The sequence below is a fragment of the Arvicola amphibius genome, chromosome 9, assembly GCF_903992535.2.
Source record: "Arvicola amphibius chromosome 9, mArvAmp1.2, whole genome shotgun sequence".
In the NCBI taxonomy this organism is placed as follows: domain Eukaryota; kingdom Metazoa; phylum Chordata; class Mammalia; order Rodentia; family Cricetidae; genus Arvicola; species Arvicola amphibius.
This window is the reverse complement of record NC_052055.2, coordinates 122,397,925-122,421,881: the sequence shown is the minus strand read 5'-3', so window position 1 is coordinate 122,421,881 and position 23,957 is coordinate 122,397,925. Positions and strand designations below refer to the sequence as shown.

The 23,957-nt window shown below is 46.2% G+C and overlaps 1 protein-coding gene across 1 annotated transcript in view; it reads right to left on the bottom strand.

Annotated features, from left to right (window-relative positions):
- The window catches only part of Nudt3 (nudix hydrolase 3), a 48,428-nt gene that overhangs the window by 6,000 nt on the left and 18,471 nt on the right, over positions 1 to 23,957 (bottom strand). The window contains exons 2-3 of the mRNA XM_038342588.1: positions 17,683 to 17,793; positions 971 to 1,015 (exon numbers count right to left, since the gene is read on the bottom strand). Coding sequence (XP_038198516.1) covers positions 971 to 1,015; positions 17,683 to 17,793 — 156 coding nt within the window. The remainder of the gene's footprint in view (positions 1 to 970; positions 1,016 to 17,682; positions 17,794 to 23,957) is intronic.

Genomic DNA, 23,957 nt, shown 5'->3' with positions numbered 1-23,957 from the left:
CTTGAACTCACAGAGTTCCACTTGCCTCTGTCTCACTGGGGTGTGTGGGGATTAAAAGGTATACCACCATACCCAACTAACAAGCACTTCTTTCTTTTTTTTTTCTTTTTTTTGAGATAGAGTCTCTCTACAGTCCTGGCTATCCTGGAATTCACTATGTACACCAGACTGGTTTTGAACTCATAGAGATCCATAAGCCTCTGCTTCATGAGTGCTGGAATTAAAGGTGTGCACCAGCATGCCTGGCTGGCAGACACTCTTAATAGCTGAGCCATCTGTCCAGCCTGTGTCCAGATTCTTCAAGTTCAGTCTTTATACTCTTCCACAGCTTCGCAGGAATGTTGTGACTTGGGAAAAGGGACTGAACAGACTGCGGTATGCAGTGCCATTGTGCTAAGGAGCTCCATGAGGCCTGCATCCTCTCTCCCAACTGTACCACCCTGCTCCTTTCTGTTCCCATTCCTCACTTCCTGAAACTTCCGTCCACATCCAGTTTCCCTATCTTCTCTACTTTTCCTCTCACCATGGAAGAAAAGGAGGACTAGCGAGGGGAAACAGTACTCTGTTCATGCTTGGCCCAAGTTTAACTCCAGAATCCATAAAAGAAGCTGGGCATAGAGGTTAAGCCTGTGATCTCAGCCTGGGGAGGTGGGAACAGGGGGGGATCCCTGGCTCATCCCAAACTATCTGCTGAGTTCCATGCCAGTGAGAGGCCCCTTCTCAACAAAACAAAACAATGAAACCCTGATGGAAAAACGCTGGCTGGCTCCCAAGGAATGGCACGTGAGGTCGTCCTCAGGCCTCCAGGACACGTACACACGCATCCACAAACAGACAGGAAAAAAAAAAGAAGAGAAAGCTCTTCTGCTGTGCTGCCTGCTCGGACACTCACGAGCCGCAGAAGGCCCTTTCCAAAGTTAGGACAACGTGGCTCTGAATGACTCTAGAGCAAAGGTACTAAAAGACTCACCTCAAAAATTCCAACCAGTCTTCCCAGTGTCCCTTTCACTCCAGCCTGAAAGACAGAGAAGGGAGAATGAACACAGCGGCACACACTGCTCTTCCAGAGGACCCGCATCTGTGACCCCGCACCCATGCCAGGTGACTCACAACTGACTGCAACGACAGCTCCAGGGGATCCAATGCCCTTTTCTTGCACACACACACACACACACACACACACACACACCCCAAGCATCATGACTATGCAGCCTGGGAGGACTCCGGTCTATCCTGTATACTGCATACGGCGTGGTCACAGCAGGACACACTAGAGGAAGAGGGCCCTTCATAGCTCTTGTCTTTCTCAGTGCTGAAGAGCTCACCAAACAGCTACACCAAAAACATGCTGATTATTTACTTTATTAACTTATTTATTCATGCAACAAATACATGCTGAGCCAGGAAACAAGGTGGGTGACAGAGGGACAGCAAGGACCAGGCTGGGGTGCAAGCATGGTCCATGACAGCAAGAGCCTTAACTGACATGCCTTGGCTGTCTGTGTACAAAAGACTGCAGCAGAGTTCAGAAGCCTACAGCACCCACAAACAGTAGCCAATGAAACTATCCACATACAGTTGTCCTAGTGACATGCCATGACAGAAATGAACACTGTGATGGGAGTAACGGGGAGAGCACACCAGCATGGCTGCTTCCACTCTAGAGGCATGTCATAGCCGAAATTAACACTTGGTGATGGAGTAACGGAGAGCGCACCATCATGGCCATCTCCACTTCCTTTTTCTTTGTTGTTGTTTTGTTTTTCAAGAGAAGGTTTCTCTGTGCAGCTTTGGAACCAGTCTTAGAACTCACTCTGTAGACCAGGCTGACCTCGAACTCACAGAGATCCTGAGTTCTATGATTAATGGCGTGCACTATCAACACCCAGCTAAAGATTTACTTATTTATGATGTATACAGCGTTCTGCCTGCATGTATGCCAGAAGAGGGCATTATAGATAATTGTGAGCCACCAGGTGCTTGCTGGGAATTGAACTCTCAACCTCTGGAAGAACAGCCAGTGCTCCCAACCACCGAGCCATCTCTCCAGCCCATGTGCACGTTTCAAGTCAAAAATTTGTAACGGAAATAATCTCCAATATTGAAACTACAAATCAGTCTGTGATCAAAATATTTTAAAGCCTTATGCACTTTATTTTTATGCATATGAATATTTGCCTGCATGTCTTTGAACCACACACATGCCTAGTGCCTGCAGAGGTCAGAAGAGGCATCAGATATCCCGGCCTGGCCCACAACTAGAGCTACAAAACAGACTGTGTGAGCCACCACATGGGCACTGGGAACCTGAAGCCTGGTTTTCTCTGCAATCCCAACAGTGCTCTTCACTCCAGAGCCACCTTCCCAGGCCCTCCATGTGTGATTCTGACAACGCAAATATCTTTTGTTCCCTTTTTCAGTCGAGTACTCAGATAGCCCAGGCTGGTCTTTAACTCCCTCTGGAGTTGAGATAACCTTGAACTCTAACCCTCCTGCCTTCACCTCCCAAATGCTGGGGTTATAGGCAAGATCCTCTAGTTAGTGTGGTGAGAACCAGGGTCTCACACTAGAGGAGCACACATCACCTGAGCCACTCCAACTGTGACAGCTGCATTTTGTGCACTGAGCAACAACATAAATGACTCTCTCCATCAGAAGAGGCTGGAAATAGTATAAAGGTATTTTCCAGAACGATGTGGATGTATTCTTGCGAAGTTTAGTGTAATTCAAATTATACTGTTGCCTGTATTTTGAGCTAAGAGGGTATTTGTCCACTGGACAGAGCCTATCTAAAGTGAGCCAACCATCATTCTACTACCACAAGCAGAGACAGGCCAGGTGTGGTGGGTCATGCCATCAATTCCAGCAGCACTTGGGAGGCAGAGGTGAGCAGATCTCTTTAAGCTTGAGGCCAGCCTGATCTAGTTTCAGGCCAGCCAGGGCTACATGATGAGATTTTTATCTCAAACAAGCAAGCAAACAAACTCAAACAAATATTAAATATAGAAACATTCCTTTACTTACCTTTTTTTTAACTGATATTTATTGAGCTCTACATTTCTCTGCTCCCCTCCCTGCCTCTCCCCTGTCCCCTTCAATCCTCCCCCAAGGTCCCCATGCTCCCAATTTACTCAGGAGATTTTGGCTTTTTCTACTTTCTACTTTCCATGTAGATTAGATCTTAGTGTCCTCACTGTTATCTAAGTTCTCTGGGATTGTGGTTTGTAGGCTGGCTTTCTTTGCTTTATGTTTAAAAACCACCTATGAGTGAGTACATGTGATAATTGTCTTTCTGTGTCTGGGTTATCTCACTCAAAATAATGTTTTCTAGTTCCATCCATTTTCTTGCAAAATTCAAGATGTTATTTTTTTCTGCTCTTTAGTACTCCATTGTGTAAATGTACCACATTTTCCTTTTCCATTCTTCAGTCGAGGGGCATTTAGGTTGTTTCCAGGTTCTGGCTATGACAAACAAAGCTGCTATGAACATAGTTGAGCACATGTCCTTGTGGCACAATTGAGCATCCTTTGGATATACACCCAAAAGTGGTATTATTGGGTCTTGAGAAAAGTTGTTTCCTAATTTTCTGAGAAATCGCCACACTGACATCCAAAGGGGTTGTACCAACTTGCATTCCCACCAGCAATGCAGGAGTGTTCCCTTTTCTCCACCACCTCTCCAGCATAAGTTGTCATCAGTGTTTTGATCTTGGCCATTCTTACAGGTGTAAGATGGAATCTCAGAGTTGTTTTGATTTGCTAATGACTAAGGATGTTGAACATTTCCTTAAGTGTCTTTCAGCCATTTTAGATTCATCTGTTGAGAGTTCTCTGTTTAGGTCTGTGTTCCATTTTTTTTTTTATTGGATTATGTGATCTTTTGGTGTCCAATTTCTTGAGTTCTTTGTATATTTTGGAGATCAGACTTCTGTCTGATGTGGGGTTAGTGAAGATCTTTTCCCATTCTGTAGGCTGTCGTTTTGTCTTGTTGACCGTGTCCTTTGCTTTACAGAAGCTTTTCAGTTTCAGGAGGTCCCATTTATTAATTGTTTCTCTCAGTGTCTGCGCTGCTGGGGTTATATTTAGGAAGTGGTTCCCTGTGCCAATGCATTCAAGTGTACTTCCCACTTTCTCTTCTATAAGGTTCAGTGTGGCTGTCTTTATATTGAGGTCTTTGATCCATTTGGACTTGAGTTTTGTGCATGGTGATAGATATGGGTCTATTTTCATTCTTCTACATGTTGATATCCAGTTATGCCAGCACCATTTCTTAAATATGCTTTCTTTTTTCCATTTGATATTTTTTGTTTCTTTATCAAAGATCAGGTGTTCGAAGATGTGTGGATTGATATCCGGGTCTTCTATTCAGTTCCCTTGCTCCTCATGTCTGTTCTTATGCCAGTACCAGGATGTTTTCAGTACTGTAGCTCTGTAGTAGAGTTTGAAGTTAGGGATTGTGATGCCTCCAGAAGTTCTTTTATTGCCCCGGATTGTTTTGGCTATCCTGGGTTTTTTGCTTTTCCAAATGAAGTTGAGTATCGCTCTTTCGAGGTCTTTGAAGAATTTTGCTGGTATTTTGATGGGCATTACTTACCAGTTTTAAATACTGGAACTTAGTAGTTTCTTAGAGGAAATGCCCTTAAAGAAATTTCAGAAGCCAGGCATAGTGACTCACACCTGCAATTTTAACACTCAGGAGACTGAGACAGGAAGCCTGGCATGAGTCTGAACAACCTGGATCACCCTGCCCAAAACAACAAAGAAAATAAAAAAGAGGATTTCAGGGTTGAAGAACAGCTCAGGTGGGGTATCTGCCGAGCATGGAGGCCAGGTGTGATGCCCAGGTGGGGTATCTGCCGAGCATGGAGGCCAGGTGTGATGCCCAGGTGGGGTGTCTGCTGAGCGTGGAGGCCAGGTGTGATGCCCAGGTGGGGTATCTGCCGAGCATGGAGGCCGGGTGTGATGCCCAGGTGGGGTGTCTGCTGAGCGTGGAGGCCGGGTGTGATGCCCAGCATCACAGATACAGAACAGAGAGACTTGGTCCAGCCTAATACTAGTGTAGAAAGGGTCTTCATGGAGATCTCCCGAGACCACTCCTTTAAACCATGATGTCTTTTCACAGTTCTTAGAAGCCAGCTCTCAACTGTGAGTCTCCAATGCTGCCAGTAGTGTGAACTCGGGTATTTTTACCACCCACACAACAGGGAATGCAGGTCTGGACAGGCGTCAGCACAGCACCTGACAGCAGCCTGGCTCAGACATCTGACTCAGACATGTGGAAATGGAGTACAGTCAGGCATTGGTGCAGACTTGTTCAGTCACCTACATGCCAAGCCCCAATCCAGAAGGAGCCTCTACCTGAACACTCCTAAGAATCTGTCTTTGTCATCCATGAACAGAGACTGCTTCCTTGAACTCCAACAGCACATGGTACGGAGCTGGGCCAGGTCAGAATGCTGGCCCAGCATGTGGCAGGCGGGCAATTTAATCCCCCACAGTGCAAAGGCAGCCAAACACAAACCTGCCCCAAACAAATATACTGTGCACATTCTAGTATTTTCTATCTAGGGTTAGGCTGGCCTTGAACTCACAGAGATCTGCCTACCTCTGTTCCTGAGTGCTGGGATTAAAGGCATGCATCACAACTGCCCAGTTAACAAAAATAGGCAACTGTCTTTTTATTTATTGGTTTGTTTGTTTGTTTGTGGCAGGTTCTCTATGTGGTATTCTTGGTTGGCCTGAAACTTGCTATGTAGACCAGGATAGCTTTGAACTCACAGAGATCCTCCTGCCCCTGCCCCTCAGTGCTGGGATGAAAGGTGTGCACCACCACACCCAATAAGCTATCTATTTAAAAGAAAAACAAACCAAAAACCTTGGGGCTGGAGAGATAGCTCAGCAGTTAAGAGCACTGACTGCTCTTCCAGAGGACTGGGGTTCAAATCCCAGCACCCACATGGCAGCCCCTATAAATCCAATATCTGAACCTTCACACAAAGACACATGCAGACAAAACGCCAGTACACACAGAGTAAAAAAATATAAAAATATTATCTATTTCTTTTTAATTGACACTTTGCCTACATGTATGTCTGTGTAAGGTTGTCAGATCCCTAGAGTTACAGACAGCTGTGAGCAGCCATGTAGTTGCTGGGAATTAAACCTGGGTCCTCTAGAAGAGCAGCCAGTGCTTTTAACCTGAGTCTTTTCTCCAACCCCAAATCATTAATATAAATACTTAAAATAACACACACACACACACACACACACACACACACACACACACACAGTGTCCTTTTCCTTGAAGGGGTTCTGTACTCCTATGAAAGTGTTTGAAAAGGCTAGGCCTGTCTCTCCCACACAGGTACACAGCTCAGAAAAGCACAAACAGGTAGGACCCACGGGTAGGGCCCCACAGACCTGCTTTACCGGTAGCTCAGGTGGGCCAGCTCTTTCTGAAGTGGGGTTCCCTCACAGTAGGTGTCTGGCAGGCACAGATGCCATCTCACCCTCACTATCAGAGCACCCAGATTCTGTTCAGTTTCAAAATGCACCTCAACTGGGGAAGGCATGCCTGAGCAAGGTACTCAGGGGTGCTGCACGGGACCCATTTCAGGCCAATAGTTCCCAGCAGGATCACTTGTGGGAAAGATCTGCTACCATTCTAGGGAGACTGGACAAAAAGAAACACTACATGTCTTGCACATCAGGCAGGGACCTGAAACCTGGAACTACTGCAGATATCTTGTGACCCTAAGGCGAAGGCCAAAAAAATCAGTGCGACACTGACTTAGAGCTGGGACCAGTGCTGTCAACACCCAAGTAGCCAACCTTGGACAACTCAGGGTGAGGCGGGCGCTAGTCAGAATGTCGATCTGTGGCTGACAGCTTCAGCTACTTTCTTGATTCAAAAAGCAGTTTTCCAGCCAGGCGGTGGAGGCGCACGCCTTTAATCCCAGCACTTGGAGGCAGAGGCAGGCAGATCTCTGTGAGTATGTGACCAGCCTGGTCTACAGAGCAAGTGCCAGGACAGCTAGGACTGTAACACAGAGAAACCCTGTCTTGAAGGAAAAAGGAAAACCAGAGTGGAAGCTGAAGCGCTCTGATGACAAATCGGGAAGAGTTAAAGAGCTGTGGCTTGAAGCTCCCTGTGGAGGGCAGAAAGCTCAGCCCCAGAGGAGCTTCTGGGGGCAGCTCTAAGTCAAGTGCTGCAGGACACCCAGAAATAGGGCGGGGTCGTCAGCACACTCGACTGGCATGTGCATCTCTGGCAACTACAGAGGAAAAGGACCACACTGAGGACACCAAGAAATAAAAGGCCAGCAGAGGGCCAGGAGAAGCAACCCATATGGTTTTCCTTTCAATGAAATATTTTAAGCATCAAACGAGAACGGGGCTGGGGAGTTAGTTATTAGCAAGCATATTTAGCTCTTGCAGAGGATCTGGGTTTGTTCCCAGCACCCATATTAGGGAGTTCACTACTGCCTGCAACTCCAGTTTTAAGAGATCGCATGCCTCCTGACACCTGTAGGTACTTAAATTTATGTCACTAGTTAGCCATTATCAAATATTAAAATGAAATCTGAGGGCTTAAAAAACTATATATATATATATATAGTATATATATACATATATATGTACACACACGCACACACACGCGCGCACACATACATATATTCCCCACCCCCATCTTGAGACAGGGTTTCTCTGTGTAGCCCTGGCTGTCCTGGAACTCACTCTGTAGACCAGGCTGACCTCAAACTCAGAGATCCACCTGCCTCTGCCTCTCAAGTGCTGGCATTAAAGGTGTGCACCACCACTGCCTGGCATATTTCTTATTTAGTTTGTGTATGTACCCATGCCATAGCATGTGTGGAGGTCAGGGGACAGCTTTGGGAGTCGGTTCTCTTCTTGCACTATGTGTGTCTGAGGTGCTGAACACAGGCTGTCAGCCTTGGTGGCAGGCGGATGTCTGTGCACTGAGCCATCTTGCTGGCCCCAGGAATAACAGTATTATTACTACTATTAAAGTCAGGCCTCTAGTGCCACTGCTCCTCAGCTGTAGAGAGCCCCAATAGGGCGCTTACTGTTCTGCTCAGGACCACACCTGCTACTAACAGATTATGGCATTTTCTGCAGGTTTCTCTAGAGAGAGAGAGAGAGAGAGAGAGAGAGAGAGAGAGAGAGAGAGAGAGAGAGAGAGAGAGAGAGAGAGAGAAGTCTTTTGTGACCTGCCTCATTAGAGAGTTTAAGTACGCTGATGCACACAGGTCCAGTTAATATGCTTGACCTGTTTAAGGAAATGACTACTATCTGTTTAGCCCCATTATAAAGATATTGTAAAGGGCTGGAGAGATGGCTCAGTGGTTATAAGGACTGACTGCTTTTGCAGAGGACACATGTTCAATTCCCAGCACCCATTATCAATAACTCTAGTTTCAAGGGACTGATGCAACACCCACTTCTGGCCTCTGTATATAATTCACTTACACACATGTGGAAAACACTCACAGAGAGAAACAAAACCACTGGGAAAGCCCCTTCTGTCCACAGCGCCATAGAGTTTCTGCAGGACTGAAAGTCAAACTTGCCCCCAATCCCAGCTCTCCCTGGGCCTACACCCTCTGGCTGACATGTAATGTGCAGTTCCTTCTTTCCAGACAGAACCTTCTGCTTCCATGATTTACTCTGGCTACAGGGGTTCCCAACTGAGGCCTCAAGGAGCTTTCCGATGTTTTCCTGGAACCCTGGCATGGTCATGTCACTCTGCCTTTGCTAGACTCCCAAGGGTGGAAGACCACAGTTCCTCAGCGTAACACAAATAATAAAAACCCAGGGACAGACATAGAGGTTCAAGTTGAAGATCAGAAAAGCAAAGCAGACAAGCCACTAGAGAGTCCTCACCTCTATGAAATCTTCAGACTGAAAGAGCAAGTTCCTGTCTCATCCCGCCCTATATTCCTCCCTAGTGCTGGGATCACAAATGAACATCACCATACCATGCTATCTTTAAATTAAAATCACACACCTTTCAGTACATTCAGCTAACATTAAGCTGGGTTCTGTGTGGTGCTGGGACTTGAACTTGGGGCTCCATATGTTGTAGAAAGCACTGTGCTACTAAGCTTTGCCAAGCTGCCCTTGAACTTGCTATAAAGTCAAGGATGAGCTTGAGTCTTTGCCTCACAAGGGCTGAACAGCAGGTGTGCACTGCCATGGCTGGCTCGGCATTTGTGCTGTGACCTGAGAATTCAGTGCTCTATCCAGATTGTTTCAGGTTTATTTTATTTTTACTGTGTGCACTGCTGTGTTTCTATAGTAAGGCATGTGCATGCCATGGCACCCACGTAGAGGTCGACGAACATCTCTGTGCAGCCACTTCTCTCCTTCTACCTTTATTTTTTGTTTGAGACAGGGTTTCTCTGTGAAGTCCTGTCCGTCCTGGAACCCAATCTTTGGACCGGGCTGCCCTCGAACTCACCTGCCTCTACCTTCCAAGTTCTGGTTCTCTCCTCCTACCTTTATGAGACCTCCTAGGATTGAACCCAGGCTGCCCATCTCCAATAGCACACATCTTTGCCCACTGCTCCAACTTTGAGACAGGATCTTGCTTGTGCAAACTAGCTTAGAAGTCAAGGTCTTCCCTACAGGTCTCAGTGAGATCCTTTTCAAAACCCAAGGTAGAGAGCCAAGAAACACCCACTCCCACACACACACATGCACACCACACATAAACACAAGCGCACCATAGGAGATCTCTCTGAGATGAGATACAACCAGACTCCAGACTGACTCCCCGTGCAGTAAGCTCTGCTAGGCAGCTGACCTCTGTAGCGTCAGTGAGCAAAGAGGAAGCTGCTGACGCTGCCTTTCAGGCAGATGAAAACTCTTATCTGAGTCCAGTATCCTGACCATGGAGTATCTGGAGGCAGGGGCTGCAGTCAGTGTTTGCTGAAGTCACTGTGAACCCATACACACCCTTCCCAGTGACTCAAGATCCTTCCTGGAATGTGGAGCTGGATAGGAAAGCAAACACAACTGTTCTGGAAGACTCTGCTGGACTCGTTTCACTTAACAGGAGACTGGCTGTTATCCCAGTAATTCAACCTCTACTCAACAGGCTTCCAACACAAGCTAGTCCAAACACAGCACAGTGCTCTCTGACAGCAGATTCTAATCTCCGTACTTAGCTACTGAATTAACTGCTCACCAGTGGGTGCTATTCAGTTATGTGATAAGCTGAGCAGAAAGAGGGTTTTTCTTTCCTTATTTCTTATTTAGGTTTTGACACAGAGTTCTGAGATACCCAGGATAACTCTGAACTCTTCTTGGTCCTCCTGCCTCACTGTCCCAAATGCTGGGAATACAGGAGCGGAGGCACCTTTCCCAGCTCACAGATCATTATTCCAGGTTTTGGTTGTTGTTTTGTTGTTGGTTTTTTTTTTTTTTTTTTTTTTTTTTTTTTGTACAAGGCCTCCCTCTATGTAGCTCTGGCTGTTCTAGACCTTCTAGACCTTGCTGTATAGACTAGGCTAGCCTCAAACTCACTGAGAGCTACCTACCTTTGCCTCCGGAGTGCTAGGATAAAAGGCAGGTGTCAACACATCTGGCTATTTCAGTTGTTAAACGGCAGACAGATAATTTGGGTAGTTATTTACACTGAAAGTGTGCTATTGCTACAATACTTTTAAATTCTCCAATCCCATTAAATTGGTCACTTCTCTGACTAAGGACATGCTAGCATTTAAGGGAACTAAAACAAATGACCAAACTTACAAAATTCACCCTACCTATGATTGGGACACAGGGAAGATTTAATTGTTGACAGCAAGAGAACCCGGTTTGGTATCTTTGGTGCTTAGTTTAGAGAAACAAAATAATTAAAATAATTACAGCACTACTGTAGAGTGAAGAGGACAACAGAGTGGCTCTAACTCAAACGAACGGAAAAAGAAACTGAAATGGAGGTTTCTGTGGACAGAGCTGGGCAGGTACAGGGGAAGAAAGCTATGGCTAGAGAGTAAGGCTCCACCCCTCACCTCCACACCCACTGGCCTAATCACTCACACTACTTAAAGCCTTAAAATCACCAATAAAAAATGAGACACAGATATGAAAACACCAAGATCTTATCATGTAGCCCTGGCTAACCTACAACTCACAATGTGGACCAGGCTGGCCCTGTGCTCAGAGAGAGCCAACCTGCCTCGGCCTCTTGAGTATGGGGATGAAAGGTGTGCACTGTCATGCTGGGCCTGGCTTTTTGCATTTTTATCTATTCCTTCAAGAGTTCATGGATACACACTCATATATAACAATGAGAATACAGAAATAGAGAACAACTCGGAAAATTTGGTTCTTTACACTACTATATGGGTCTGGGAGCTGAACATCAATCTGGCATGGCGTGGCAGCGACTGTCCTTACAAGCTGAACCCTTTTTCTTTGAAACAAGGTCTCATGCAGCCCAGGCAAGCAACTCTGCTACCTGGAAATCACTATATAAGCCAGGCTAGTCTCAGACTTGTAGGATACCTGCTTCTGCCTATTTTCAATTACATTTATTAATTTGTGTGTTTACACCAAGTTCCTAAGTTGGGGTCAGAGGACAACTTGCAAGAGAACCATTGTTCCCTCTTTCTTTCATGGGCTCTGGACTCTAGGGATAGAACTCAGGCTGTAGTCTTGACAACAGGCGCTCTACCTGTGCAAGCCCTCTTCTGCCACCTCATCTTTTATGTATTTCTAACAACCTTCTCTATTATGATTCTGATATTTGAGAACAGCCCTGAGACGCCTACTGTGGATAAGAAAGACTTTGGCAGGCAAAAACACAAAGGAAACAGATGTTTCTGGTTCCAAATGTTCACATTAAAAAAAATATATATTTGGCCAGGCGTGGTGGTGCATGCCTTTAGTCCCAGAACCTGGGAGACAGAATAGAGGCAGGTGGATCTCTGCAGGTTCAAACCCAAACTGGTCTACACAGTAAACTCCAGAGCTCACAGAAGAGACATTGTCTTTAGCTGAGCATGCTAATATAGGCCTTTGATCCCTATTCAGGGGCCAGGAGCAGGTGGAGACAGAGTGAGATCCAGGCAAGACAACACTACACAGTGAGACCCTGCCTCAGCCACAACAAATGAGTATGAATGCTTTGCCTGTATGTGTGTGAGTGTGCCTAGTGCCCAAGGAGGCCACTAGGAGGTGTCAGATCCCCAGGGACTAGCGTCACCTGCAACTGTAAGCAGCAATGGTGCCAGGAATGGAACCTGGCTTCTCTGGAAGAGCAGCCAGAGCCATCTCCCAGCTCAATCCGAGTGAGATGGGTATGTGTCCTCTTCCTTTACTGACAATGTCCTCTTTGCCTATGAGTGGGAAGGCCAGGAAGAACAGCCATGGCTAGCTCTCAGGTCCATCCGCAGGTGTGTGATTACTGAGCAATACTGTGCTCTCCTCTGACTCCAGGGGAAACTGAACTCCACACTGAGGCTTGCCCTCCCCTAAACAGCAGGAGCTGGACAATAACAAAGCGAGCACAAGCGACTCAGCAGCAGGTCTGCAAGGACAAAAGGAACTGCAAACCTGCCAAAGCAGTGTCCTCCACAGTGTGGAAGCCTGTGAGGCTGTCTGCTGCTGTGATGATGGTGGTATGGGGGTGGGGACTGGCACACGGTAGGAATGGACCAAGACTGCTAGATGCAATAAAAGGACAATCTAGGACCAATAATGGCTCTTTTTGAAGTCTTCCACACATTTTATGTGGGTGGGAAATCTGGTTTCAACTCTCAAAGCCTAGACTATAAGTCTATTCTAGTTTGTGACGATTAGCACTGGAGAATACATTAGTTACAACACATTTACTCTAGAAAGAGGAGTTAGGTCATCGGTCAGCAACCCAGGGAGAGGCTGGCAACTGCAGTGTGTGTATGCAGAAGCCCCAGTGCAGCTCCTCCTCCTCACCCCGTCCTCTGTGTACCCGTGCTTTCTGTGCATGAGTGCGTGATGTATGCCGGCCAATGTCGACTGCAGTGGTCAGAGCCACATCAGATGTTTTCCTCAATCCAACTTTTTAGTGTGAGTTTCTTTTGCTGTTTTTTTTTTTGTTGTTGTTGTTATCTTTTGTTTTGTTTTCTGAAAGACAGGGTCTCACTGTTACTCTGGCTGGCCTTGAACTCACAGAGATCTACAAGTCTCTGCCGCTAAGTGTTGGAAATAAAGGGAACACCACTGCACCTGGCTCACTTGTTACTTTTTATTTGGGTGCCAGCGATACTAACTCAAGTCCTCATACTTGCAATCACTTTACCAACTAAGCCATCTCTCGAGCCCCTCTCCCCACCCTTGGTTTTGTTTGTTTGTTGGAGGTATGTGTCATGGAGCTGAGGATGAATGATCATAGCCCTGCCCAACCTCCCACATGCCAGGACTACAGGTGTGTACCACTTTACTGACAGAACAGAGTCTACAGACCTCAGATCTATGCCAAAGCAACAGAATAAACCCCTACAGAGTTGTTAGGTTGTTTCCTAACTTATTTCTCTGTCTGAAAAAGTGCCTAAAAGACTACAGAAGGAGCCTGTGTAGCTAACATAAATCAAATTCTAATCTATGTTTACAGAGAACACTCAGTGACACCTCCTGCTGCCACTAATCCCCTCTAATGTGCTTCTTGTTTGTCATCAATCCAAACTAGCCTAGCTAATCCCTAGACAACCCAAATTGCCACCAAGGAATATTCCATTCTTCCGAGGGTTAATACTGACTGCTACCTGGTTAGGCTTCCGTGCCTCAGAAAGAAGCCTGTGGGCACGTGGTGAGGGATTACCCTAGATCAGGGTATTGGGGTGGGAAGACCCACTTTAACCATGAGTGGCAACATCCCAGGGTCTGGGGTCCTGGGTTGAGTGAAAAGGGGAAGGGAGGTAAGCACCAGCACTCACCCATCTGCTTCCTAACCGTGCTGCTATGTGACCAAACACCCTAAGCTCGTAACCACTGAGCCCGGTCTCCAGCCCTGACTTTCTTTCTTTCTTTTTTTTTTTCCTTCAAGACAGGCTTTCTCTGTGTATCCTGGAACTCATTCTGTAGACCAGGCTAGCCTCAAACTCAAGAGATCCACCTGCCTCTGCCTCTGGAGCATAGGGATTAAAGGCGTGCACCACCACTGGCTGGCTATGCCCTGACATGAGCATGTATTGCTACAGATTGGTGTGGAAATAAGAGGACACCTGTGTGAAGCTGGTTCTCTTCTTACATCTTCATAAAGTTCTGGTTCAGGGACTGGACTCGAGTCAGGTTCACACGGCAGGCTTGCATGGTCAGTACTTCTACTCACTGAACCATCTTGCCAGCCTTAGATACTTTCATCCTCTCAATACTTCTGGAATATAATATGGGGAATACTGTCTTTGTCTGCAGGAGCACAGGCAGGGCTGCAGGGCTGTGCCGGCAGACAACTGGCAGCAGGTGAAATGCTAACTCAGGGTGTCCTCCCATGACGGGCATTCTCAAGAATCTTATACCTATTTCATTCTCCCCCTCTCCCTCCAAAGGGGTGGTATGTACTTTCCAGGGAGCAAATGTTGAACAGAGGGCCCTGCATCCTTCCCTGACTCCTCAGCACACTTCCTACTGAAAACACCTACTTTGCTGCATCTTGGCTGCACCTGTGTGACTAGAAAGAGCTCAAGGTGTGACTCTCAAAAAGCACAGAGGTAGTGAGATGGCTCAGCAGGGAAAGGCACTTGCTGACAAAGTTCACGACCTGAACTCGATCCTCAGAACCAGTTCCTGTGACTCTCACACACGTGAGAGAGCATAGTATGGCCGAGCCTATAAGCACATTTACATGGAGGATAGGAGGGAAGGAAAAACTGTCCAGCCACACAAGAAAAAGAAGATCTTTCCAGAGCTAGACATCAACCAAATGTGTGCTGTAAGACAGAACTGTCAAGCCACTGGCAAGGCTGCAGACAAGCAGTAAAGCTGCACAGGTCCAAGCACATCTTCCCTTCTCTCTATCATCTCTGGTCTTCTCCACCCTGCCTGAATCCACAACTGCACGACAGTAACTCAAACATCACTTTGCCTTAGGCACCGTGAAAAACGACAGAAGCCAGCTAAATTTAGACCTGACTTCTGCAGCATGGGTCCTCCTAACTGGTCCACAGTCCCATCCTTTTGAAATACCCAGGCAAAGGTTCTGAGAGTCTCAGGCCTAGGGAGGCAAAGTACAAAGTCATACTGCCCCTCAGGACCTACCTGCACCTGAAAATCCTAAGACCTCAGATGCTGTAAGACATGAGACCCTCACTCTGCTCCAGAGCAAAGGAAATTCATGTCATACTAACTATTCTCTCAAATCTTCACATGTTTCAAATTCTGTGTGCATGTATGCCTGCAAGCCAGAAGAGGACACCAGATCTCAATATAGATGGTTGTGAGCAGCCATGCGGGTACTGGGAATTGAACTCAGGACTCCTGGAAAAGCAGCCAGTGCCCTTAACTTCTGAGCCATCTCTCCAGCCCCATAAGCAAGTGGATTCTATGAGTTTAGGCCTGATCCCCTGTTTCAAAAACCAAAATAATAATAACAATCAACCCAGGTAGTAGTAGAACACGCCTTTAATCCAGCACACGCGAGGCAGAGGCAGGAGGATCTCTGTGAGTTTGAGGCCAGCCTGGTCTACAAGAGCTAGTTCCATGATAGGTTCCAAAGCTACAGAAAACCCTTGTCTCGAAAATCCAATTAAAAAAGTAATATTAATAATAATAATGATAACAACAATGATAATAATGATATTTTATCATCTACCGGTCATTCTTTTATTATTTCTTTACTTATTTTATTTGTGAGGCAGAGACCCACCCACCTTTGGCTCCAGACTAAAGGTGTTAATTTATTGAGACAGTGTCTTGCTATGTATCCTACCTGTCTTGGAACTCGATTCTCTATATAAACCAGGCTGGCCACAAATTTACAGTGATCTTCCTGCTTCTGCCCCCAGTGCTGGGATTCCAGGCATCAAACACTACAGCATGCTGGTCATTGGAGAAGTTTCTGAACGCCAAGCTATAGCAGGCAATGGCTCTACAGGCTTGAGCACAGTCAACCTTGGGCAGAAGTTAGTTTGAGTGTGATCTGAGAAATGGCTCTGCAACACCAAACTCAATCTGCTGGGGGATTCAGGGAGAAGAATCCTTTTCTTCCAAATAGAGACCTATGAGGCACACATGCAGACCCTGATTTTGAAGGGTCTGAGGATGGAACAGTGCTAGCCAGGCTACAGCCACAAGGAGACAAGCCAAGGCAAAAGCCAAAGAAGCAAGGACAGTGAGGACAAGAAGAGAGACCGGAGTGGGCCTGGCCAATGCCTACAGGAGTTCCAGTACACATGTAGCTAGGAGAGAGACAGGCAGGACAAGAGTGACAGAGCCTGAAGCCTAGAAGAATGCTCTGGGTATGAAAATTCTCATGTGACTTCAGCAAGTGCTGGACCAGTAAGAATGCCAGGCAGGTTTCTGCTGTTGTTTGACATAGGGCCTCATGTATGTAGCTCAGGCTGCCTGATTCACTATGCTGCCAAGGAGGACCTTGAACTTCTGGTTCTCCTGTCTGTGCCTTGGTAGTGCTAGGATTATAGGCATGAACCACGACCCCAGTTTCTTCAGTGTTCGGGGCTAGTTAAACTCTGGGCTTCAGGCATGCTCAGTAACCACCCTGCAAACTGAGTCACATTGCCAGCCCACAGAATCGTTTTGCTTGGTTTTGGCGATACTAAGAGTTAATCCTTGTACATCTTAGTCAAGCCCTTTGCCACTGAACTGTATTCACAGGCCTGGTATGTCCTAAGTGCTACTTTATATGTCTGTAAAATCACGCTTAACTCCCTCTACAACAAGCAATTAGATTTAAAAAAAATACTATGTGTGGCAAGGAAATACCTGGGACCTGGGACCTGAGAACTCACTGCTGCATTTGTCACAAGTCCTAAGCAAGGCTCCATGGAAGAGCTGAGCACAGTGCTGCCACCACAGGCTGAGGAGAAACACCAGTTGCTTCCTCCTGCGCACTCTCTCTTTTGGAGAGGGGAGACTACTGGGGACTGACCCCTGGGTCTTGCACACACTAGGAAAGTACTCCTCCACCTGAGCCACACCCCCAGCCCTCCTGGGCTCTAAGTTCTCAAACTAAGGGCACCCAGAGCTCACAATTTGACTTTTGTTTATCCTGGCATATTTAGTAAGGTGTAGAGGTGTGGTCAAGGAAACAGTCCATGTATGCTGCACACAATATGACTAGAATCCTACCATCTCTGGAGCTGCACCATCACCACCACTAGCTCACTAGCCATGGTGACAGGAGCCTGGGCCCCGTCTCCTATAGGTAACAGAATGAGCTACACTAGCCAGCTGGCTCCTGTTAGCACTGATACCTGATCTATGACAAGTACCAGAGATGAAGCTGGAAGAGAGCCACAGAGGTCACAAAGCCCTGCAGACATCACTAGATACAGGCACTACTGACAGCCTTCCTCCTACAGAGAATGCTGACCAACACTGCATGTCAACACTGCAGCAGCAGAAAAGAGGTGGCCATTACATGTTCTCTCTGATCACAGCACACCACTCAGTGGGTTGAGACAGGGTACAGTAGTACCCACAGGCCTCTGCACATACCTCCTCGCAGACTTCCCGGACCGCTGCCACACTGGGCTCCTCCTCGGGCTCCATGCCTCCTCCAGGGACAATCCATCGGTCTGGATGGCGGCTACTGCTCACAAGCAGCACCTGGGGTCAGAGGTCACACGGAGGGTTAAACACTCAAGAAAACACACACAAATCAGTCCAAATAGAAGGAATTCCACAGTAACTAAAAAACAGCTCTTGTTTACACCCACAAATAACTTTTTTTACGAGGTAGTGTCTCGTGTTGGGAACAGCAGGCATGCTGCCCAGTACATGCCAAGGGCATCTGCTGGGAACCACTACAGGCTGTGGTCTTTACCCTCCCCTCACACCCAGCTGCCTGTCTCATCCTTCTCCCCTCCATTTCCTAAGCCCTGGGAACATAGAACTGATGAGCTGACAAATAGAAAAGATGCACTGACAAGCCTGGAAAAGCTGAGACAGAGGGCCAGGAAATCGCAGTTCTTGTCTGTGGACGCTGCACAGCCACACCACTCTCCCCCAGTGCACAGCACACCCCGAGAGCTGAGCTCACTCTCGGCTCCGGAGCAGCAGAACTTCTACTACTCACAGCTGCAACAACAGCCGACAAGAGCAGCTCTTTTTATGACTTTTAAATGTGATCATTTTATGTGCAGAGGTACGTCTGTGCGCCATGTGCATGAAGGCCAGAGGAGAGTGCATGAGTGTCAGATCCACTGGAGATGGAGTTACAGACAGCTGTGAGCTGCCATGTGGATGCTGGGATCTGAACCCGGGGCCTCTGGAAGAACACCCGAAGCTCTTTAATTGCTGACCCATCTTTCCAGCCCTGGAATTCTTTTATTTAATTTTTTAAAATTCTATTTATTTATGTATTTTTTTAGGTATGCGTACTCTGTCTGCACATATGCCTGCATGCCAGAAGAGGGCATCAGATCCTATTATAGATAGATAGTTGTGAGTCACCATGTGATTTCTGGGAATTGAACTTAGGAACTCTGAAAGAGCAAGCAGTCAGTGCTCCTAACCATTGAGTCATCTCTACAACCCCTGGAGGTTTTTTTTTTTTTAACTTATTTATTATGTATAGTGTTCTGCTTGCACACTAGAAGAGGGAACCAGGTCTCATTACAGATGGCTGTGAGCCACCATGTGGTTGCTGAGACAAACTCAGGACCTCTGGAAGAGCAGCCAGTGCTCTTAACCTCTGAGTATCTCTCTAGCCACCTGCCTCTGCAGAGTTCTTTTTTAGTGCATACTATTCTTAGAAGTTCTGGCTGGGTGTAAGTAAAAACAAATATTTTTAAATCTTTAATAATAAATAAATAAATCATTTAATAAATGCATATGAAATAAAAATCTATTAGCTAATAATTCCATAATGAACATGGTGGAGCATGTCTATAATCCCAGAGTTTAGGAAGCAGAGGCAGGAAAATCAAGAGCTCCTGTCAGGGGCTCTGTCCCAGCAGCAGAGAAAGGAACCAATACAGCTCCCAACCCAGGAGTCATTTCTGTGGGATTGCCCCGGCAAGGATGACTTCTGCTTGTTCTAGAGCTACGCTGACTACCATGTGTGAGTGTTCTGTCTGCATGTATGTGTATGGAAAAGGATGACACTGAACTGGAGACATGGCTCAGAAATTAAAGGCACTGCTCCTCCTAAGCACCTTACAGAAGACCCTGGTTCAATTCCCAGTAGCCACACGGCAGCTCACAATGGTCTAAAACCTTCTTCTGCCCTCTGTGGATACTGCATACATATAGGCAAAGTGTCTGTCACACAAAACAAAAATAAATAAAATTTTAAAGGGGGAGGCACCAGACCCTGGAACTGAAGTAACAGACAGTTAAGTGCTGCCATGTAGGTTCTGGGAACTGAACCCACAACTCTGGAAGAACAGCAAGAACCCCAGCCCCTCTGGAGTTTATTAATACGATTATACCATAGTTTACTTAACCAGCTTTCTTTTTTTTTTTTTTTTTTTTTTTTTTTTTTTCGAGACAGGGTTTCTCTGTAGCTTTGGAGCCTGTCCTGGAACTACCTCTTGTAGACCAGGCTGGTCTCGAACTCACAGAGATCCGCCTGCCTCTGCCTCCCGAGTGCTGGGATTAAAGGCGTGCGCCACCACCGCCCGGCCTACCAGCCTTCTTATTTTGATTTTTGTTTGTTTTTCAGTGTTGGAGTCCAAACCAAGATCTTCTGCAAGCTAGGGGAGCACTCTACCACTGAATCACAGCCCTACCAGCCTCCTAATGCACACCAGGGGTATTTCCAATTTCCTACTGGTAGAATCAAGCTGCGATAAGCAGTCTTTATGCTAACCACCCCACACATGAGCACACTAGTATACGTCATAGTTCACCCCACGAATTCTCACTCCAATGAAAAGTTTAGTGAGCATTAAGGTCTCTTAGCTACTTTCTATTGCTGTGAAGAGACACCAGGATCAAGAAAGCATTCAATTTCGGGGGGGAGGGGAGAGGGAGGGAGGAAGAAAGAGAGAGAGAGAGAGAGAGAGAGAGAGAGAGAGAGAGAGAGAGAGAGAGAGAGCGCGAGAGAGCGCATCCTAACTGGGAATGGTGTGGGCTTTTTAAACCTTAAAGCCCACCCCCAGTTACATACCTATTCCAACAAGGCCACACCTCCTAATCCTTCCCAAACAGTTCCACCAACTGAAGAAATCAAACATTGAAACATAAGCATACAGTGGCCATTCTCATTCAAATCACCATATATGATCTGATTTTAGAATGTTTCCCAGAATCTCATGTTTTCACAGCGCCGAGTCCCCGTCCTCCCCACCCCCACTTGTGGCATTTTTTTTTTTCATAGTGTCAGAGCTTTTTGTTGAGTCCTGGCTGGCAGAAATGAGATTTGGAGAACGCCTTTGAAGGCTATGCCTACTCCATGTCCTGGCCTGTGTGCTTAGCTTCCCAGCCTACTGTTCTCTCAAGAGCATCTTCCACCATACAGTCTACCCTGCTGTCTCTGCATCATGGACCAAAAGCCTTATGAAACCATGAACCACAATGACAGACCCACCTGTGAGTAACTTCTGCCAAGTATATGGTCAGTATAATGCAAACACAACTAATAAGAAAACTGGTTCCAAGAGATAGATCAATGCAGCAACTAAACATGACCATATTAATTCTTACTCGGGTTTGTGAGAAGAAAGTAGAAGAGGTTGGAAGTGCAGTCTTGGAATCCGGGACCACTGAAAGCTGTTGTTCTTAACTAAATTTCAATTGTTCAATTTTACCAATAAAAACAAAGGAGCCAGATGCTGGGTGACAGCTCAGAGGGGCAGAGAAAGCATCAGCTGACCTTCCTCCTTTGCCAACGTCCCAGAAAAAGTCATCTCAAATGAAACTTCTCAAACTCAATGTCTGTACCTTCTACTTCCTGTGCATCTCCCTATCTGTCCTCCTGACTCCCTCTTACTCTCTGTAGCATGAGGGCCAGCTTGTTGGGGTTTCTGTCCTGCCCAGTTCCCACAGCCGGTAAATCCCAAAGAAAATCACACAGAGTTCTACATAAGGTATAAACTGATTAGCCCATTAGCTCAGGCTTCTTATTAATAACTCTTATAACTTACATTAGCCCATTCTTCTAGTATATGTTAGCCACGAGGCTCGATACCTTTCTCAGCAGGGCATGTCACATCTTTCTTCTTTGATGTCTGGGCAGGACTGCAGAGGGAGCTTTCCTCTTCCCAGAATTCTCCTGTTCTCAATGCCCTGCCTCTACTTCCTGCCTGGCTACTGGCCAATCAGCATCTATTTAAAACATAATTGACAGAATACAGACTTGTCCCACACCAACTCTCTATGGCTTTTTCCTGTCAACTAGTTGCTTGCTCCACCTTTTGACCTATGGCTGACTTGATTTGATCCTGTTTACAGTATTCAAGCAGAAAGCTCTAGGATTAAAGGTGTTTGCTAGGGCTGAGTTACACCACAGCTAGAAACAGGTTTTTTCCCATCAAATAAAGCAACCTCAGGTTCACTGTGTACTCAAATACTCTGCAACAGTAAGCCTCACTTAACAGTAATCCTTTTGGGAGTTAAGAAGACTTGTACATCAAAAGGCTGGGCAGTAAAAACTGCTCATCGGGTCTCAATGGGGGACAGGCCAGCACTGGGAACTCAGCTGGTCAACTGCACATTGTTTTTTGGCTAATAACCTAACTAAGTTTTGTTCAAATCCTAAAGAATGAGACTGAATCTAAAAAGTGATGGAGGGCTGATGATGCAGTTCAGCTGGCTTCATTTGCCCCATGTATGAAGTGCTGAATTTGGTGCCAGTACCTCATAAAATCAACACATGCTCATCATCCCAATTCCCAGCACTTGGGAGGTGGAGGCAGGAGGATCAAAAGTTCAAGAATTTTGGCTACATAGGAAGCAGAAGGCCAGACTGGCCTAGGCTACATGAGTTCTTGCTTCAATGCCCTCCCAACCTCACAAAACAAACAAATTTATTTATCAGAGTAAATTCTAGACAGAATACATAGTCTATGGCTCTTTAACTGTTGCAGCTTTTAGCTACTGATTTGGATGTGGAACAGAGGGTGACAGGAAGCTCCGGAAATACAGTCTGGGAGCACATGTTTAAAGCTCCAAGTGAAGCAATCATCCTCACATTTTTCACTGGGACACAAGGAAACGTTGTTTGCTATGGAACAATCTTTGCACATTGTAAATATGTATTATCCTAACTGGTTAATAAAGAGCTGATTGGTCTAAACCTGGGCAGGAAGAGACTGGGCAGTAGAGCTAGACTAGGAGGACATTGGGAAGGAGTCTGAGGAGTCTGGAGCCAGGCACAGAGGAAGCAGGACATGCAGAAAATGATCTAACAAGCCATGAGCCACGTGATAGAAGTTAGATGAGAAATATGGGTTAAGTTGAAACAGCTAACTAGTAACACGCCTAAGCTACTGGTCAAGTATTTATAATTAATAGTAAGTCTCTGTGTGGTTATTTGGGAGCTAGCCAGCAGTCCCGATGAAAAATTGCCTACAGGTGAGACCTTGCTGGACGGTGGTGGTGCACACCTTTAATCCCAGCACTTGGGAAGCAGAAGCAGGCAGATCTCTGTGAGTTCAAGGTCAGCCTGGTCTACAAAGCTACTTCTAAGACAGCTTGTATAACCACCCCCAACCATGAACACCCTAGATATAAAAATACAAACCAATTTCAAAGACTTTTTTCCACTTAGAAAAGGGGCTGGAGAAATGGTTCAGAGGTTCAGAGCACTGGCTGCTCTTCCAAAACAAAGGTCCTGAGTTCAATTCCCAGCAATTACATGGTTGCTCACAACCATCTATGAAATCTGGTGCCCTCTTCTGGCACATACATGCCAGCAGAACACTGGACACATAATAAATAAATCTTAAAAAAGAAAAAAAGAAAAGACCATGGTAAACCAGCAGTGGAACTCCAGCACTTGGTGGGTGACTGTAATTCTAGCACTCGGGAGGCTGAAGCAAAAGGATTCTAACTCCAGTTTACATATAAAGACCCTGTCTGTATCAATCAACTGATCAACCAGAGAGAGCCAAAGCGGCCCCAAGTTGGGTGCCAAGCATACCAACCCATTCTTAGGCACACAGCCTGTCCAAGTCACCATTAAGCAAGCTGTAGCACTCTGCTCACAAACCCAACTCAAATGCTCTGTAGCCAGACCTGCTGTCTGAAAGAGTCAGAGTTCATAACAGCAGCCTGGCTCCAGAAAGCCAGCATTTTAAAACTGCCACTTTTTTTGTTGTTGTGGCTGCTGAGTTAAGAAAATTTCTCCTAAAGGAACTGCAGCAGGCCACCAGCAAAAAGTTGCCTTAATCTCTATGTATGTATGTATGTATGTATGTATGTATGTATGTTTTACATGGATTTAGCCAGCCCCATGTTGCAAGGGAGAGGGCCTGCTTGATCATCCCGGCCGCCTGGCTAGCTTAGCTTGTAAATAAGCACAGAGAAATTGCATTAATTAAATCACTGCTTGGCCCATTAGCTCTAACTTTTTATTGGTTAATTCTTATATCCTAATTTAACCCATTTTTATTAATCTGTGTACCACCACGTGACAATGGCTTACTGGGTAAAATTCTCAGTGTCTGTTTTAGTCAGATCCATGCAGCTCTGCCTCTGCCTCCCAGCATGCGATTTAATCCCCCCCCCCACCTACCTAAGTGTTGTCCTATCAACAGGCCCAAAGCAGTTTCTTATTAACCAATAAAAACAACACAAAGACAGAAGGAACTCCTACACCAGTACAC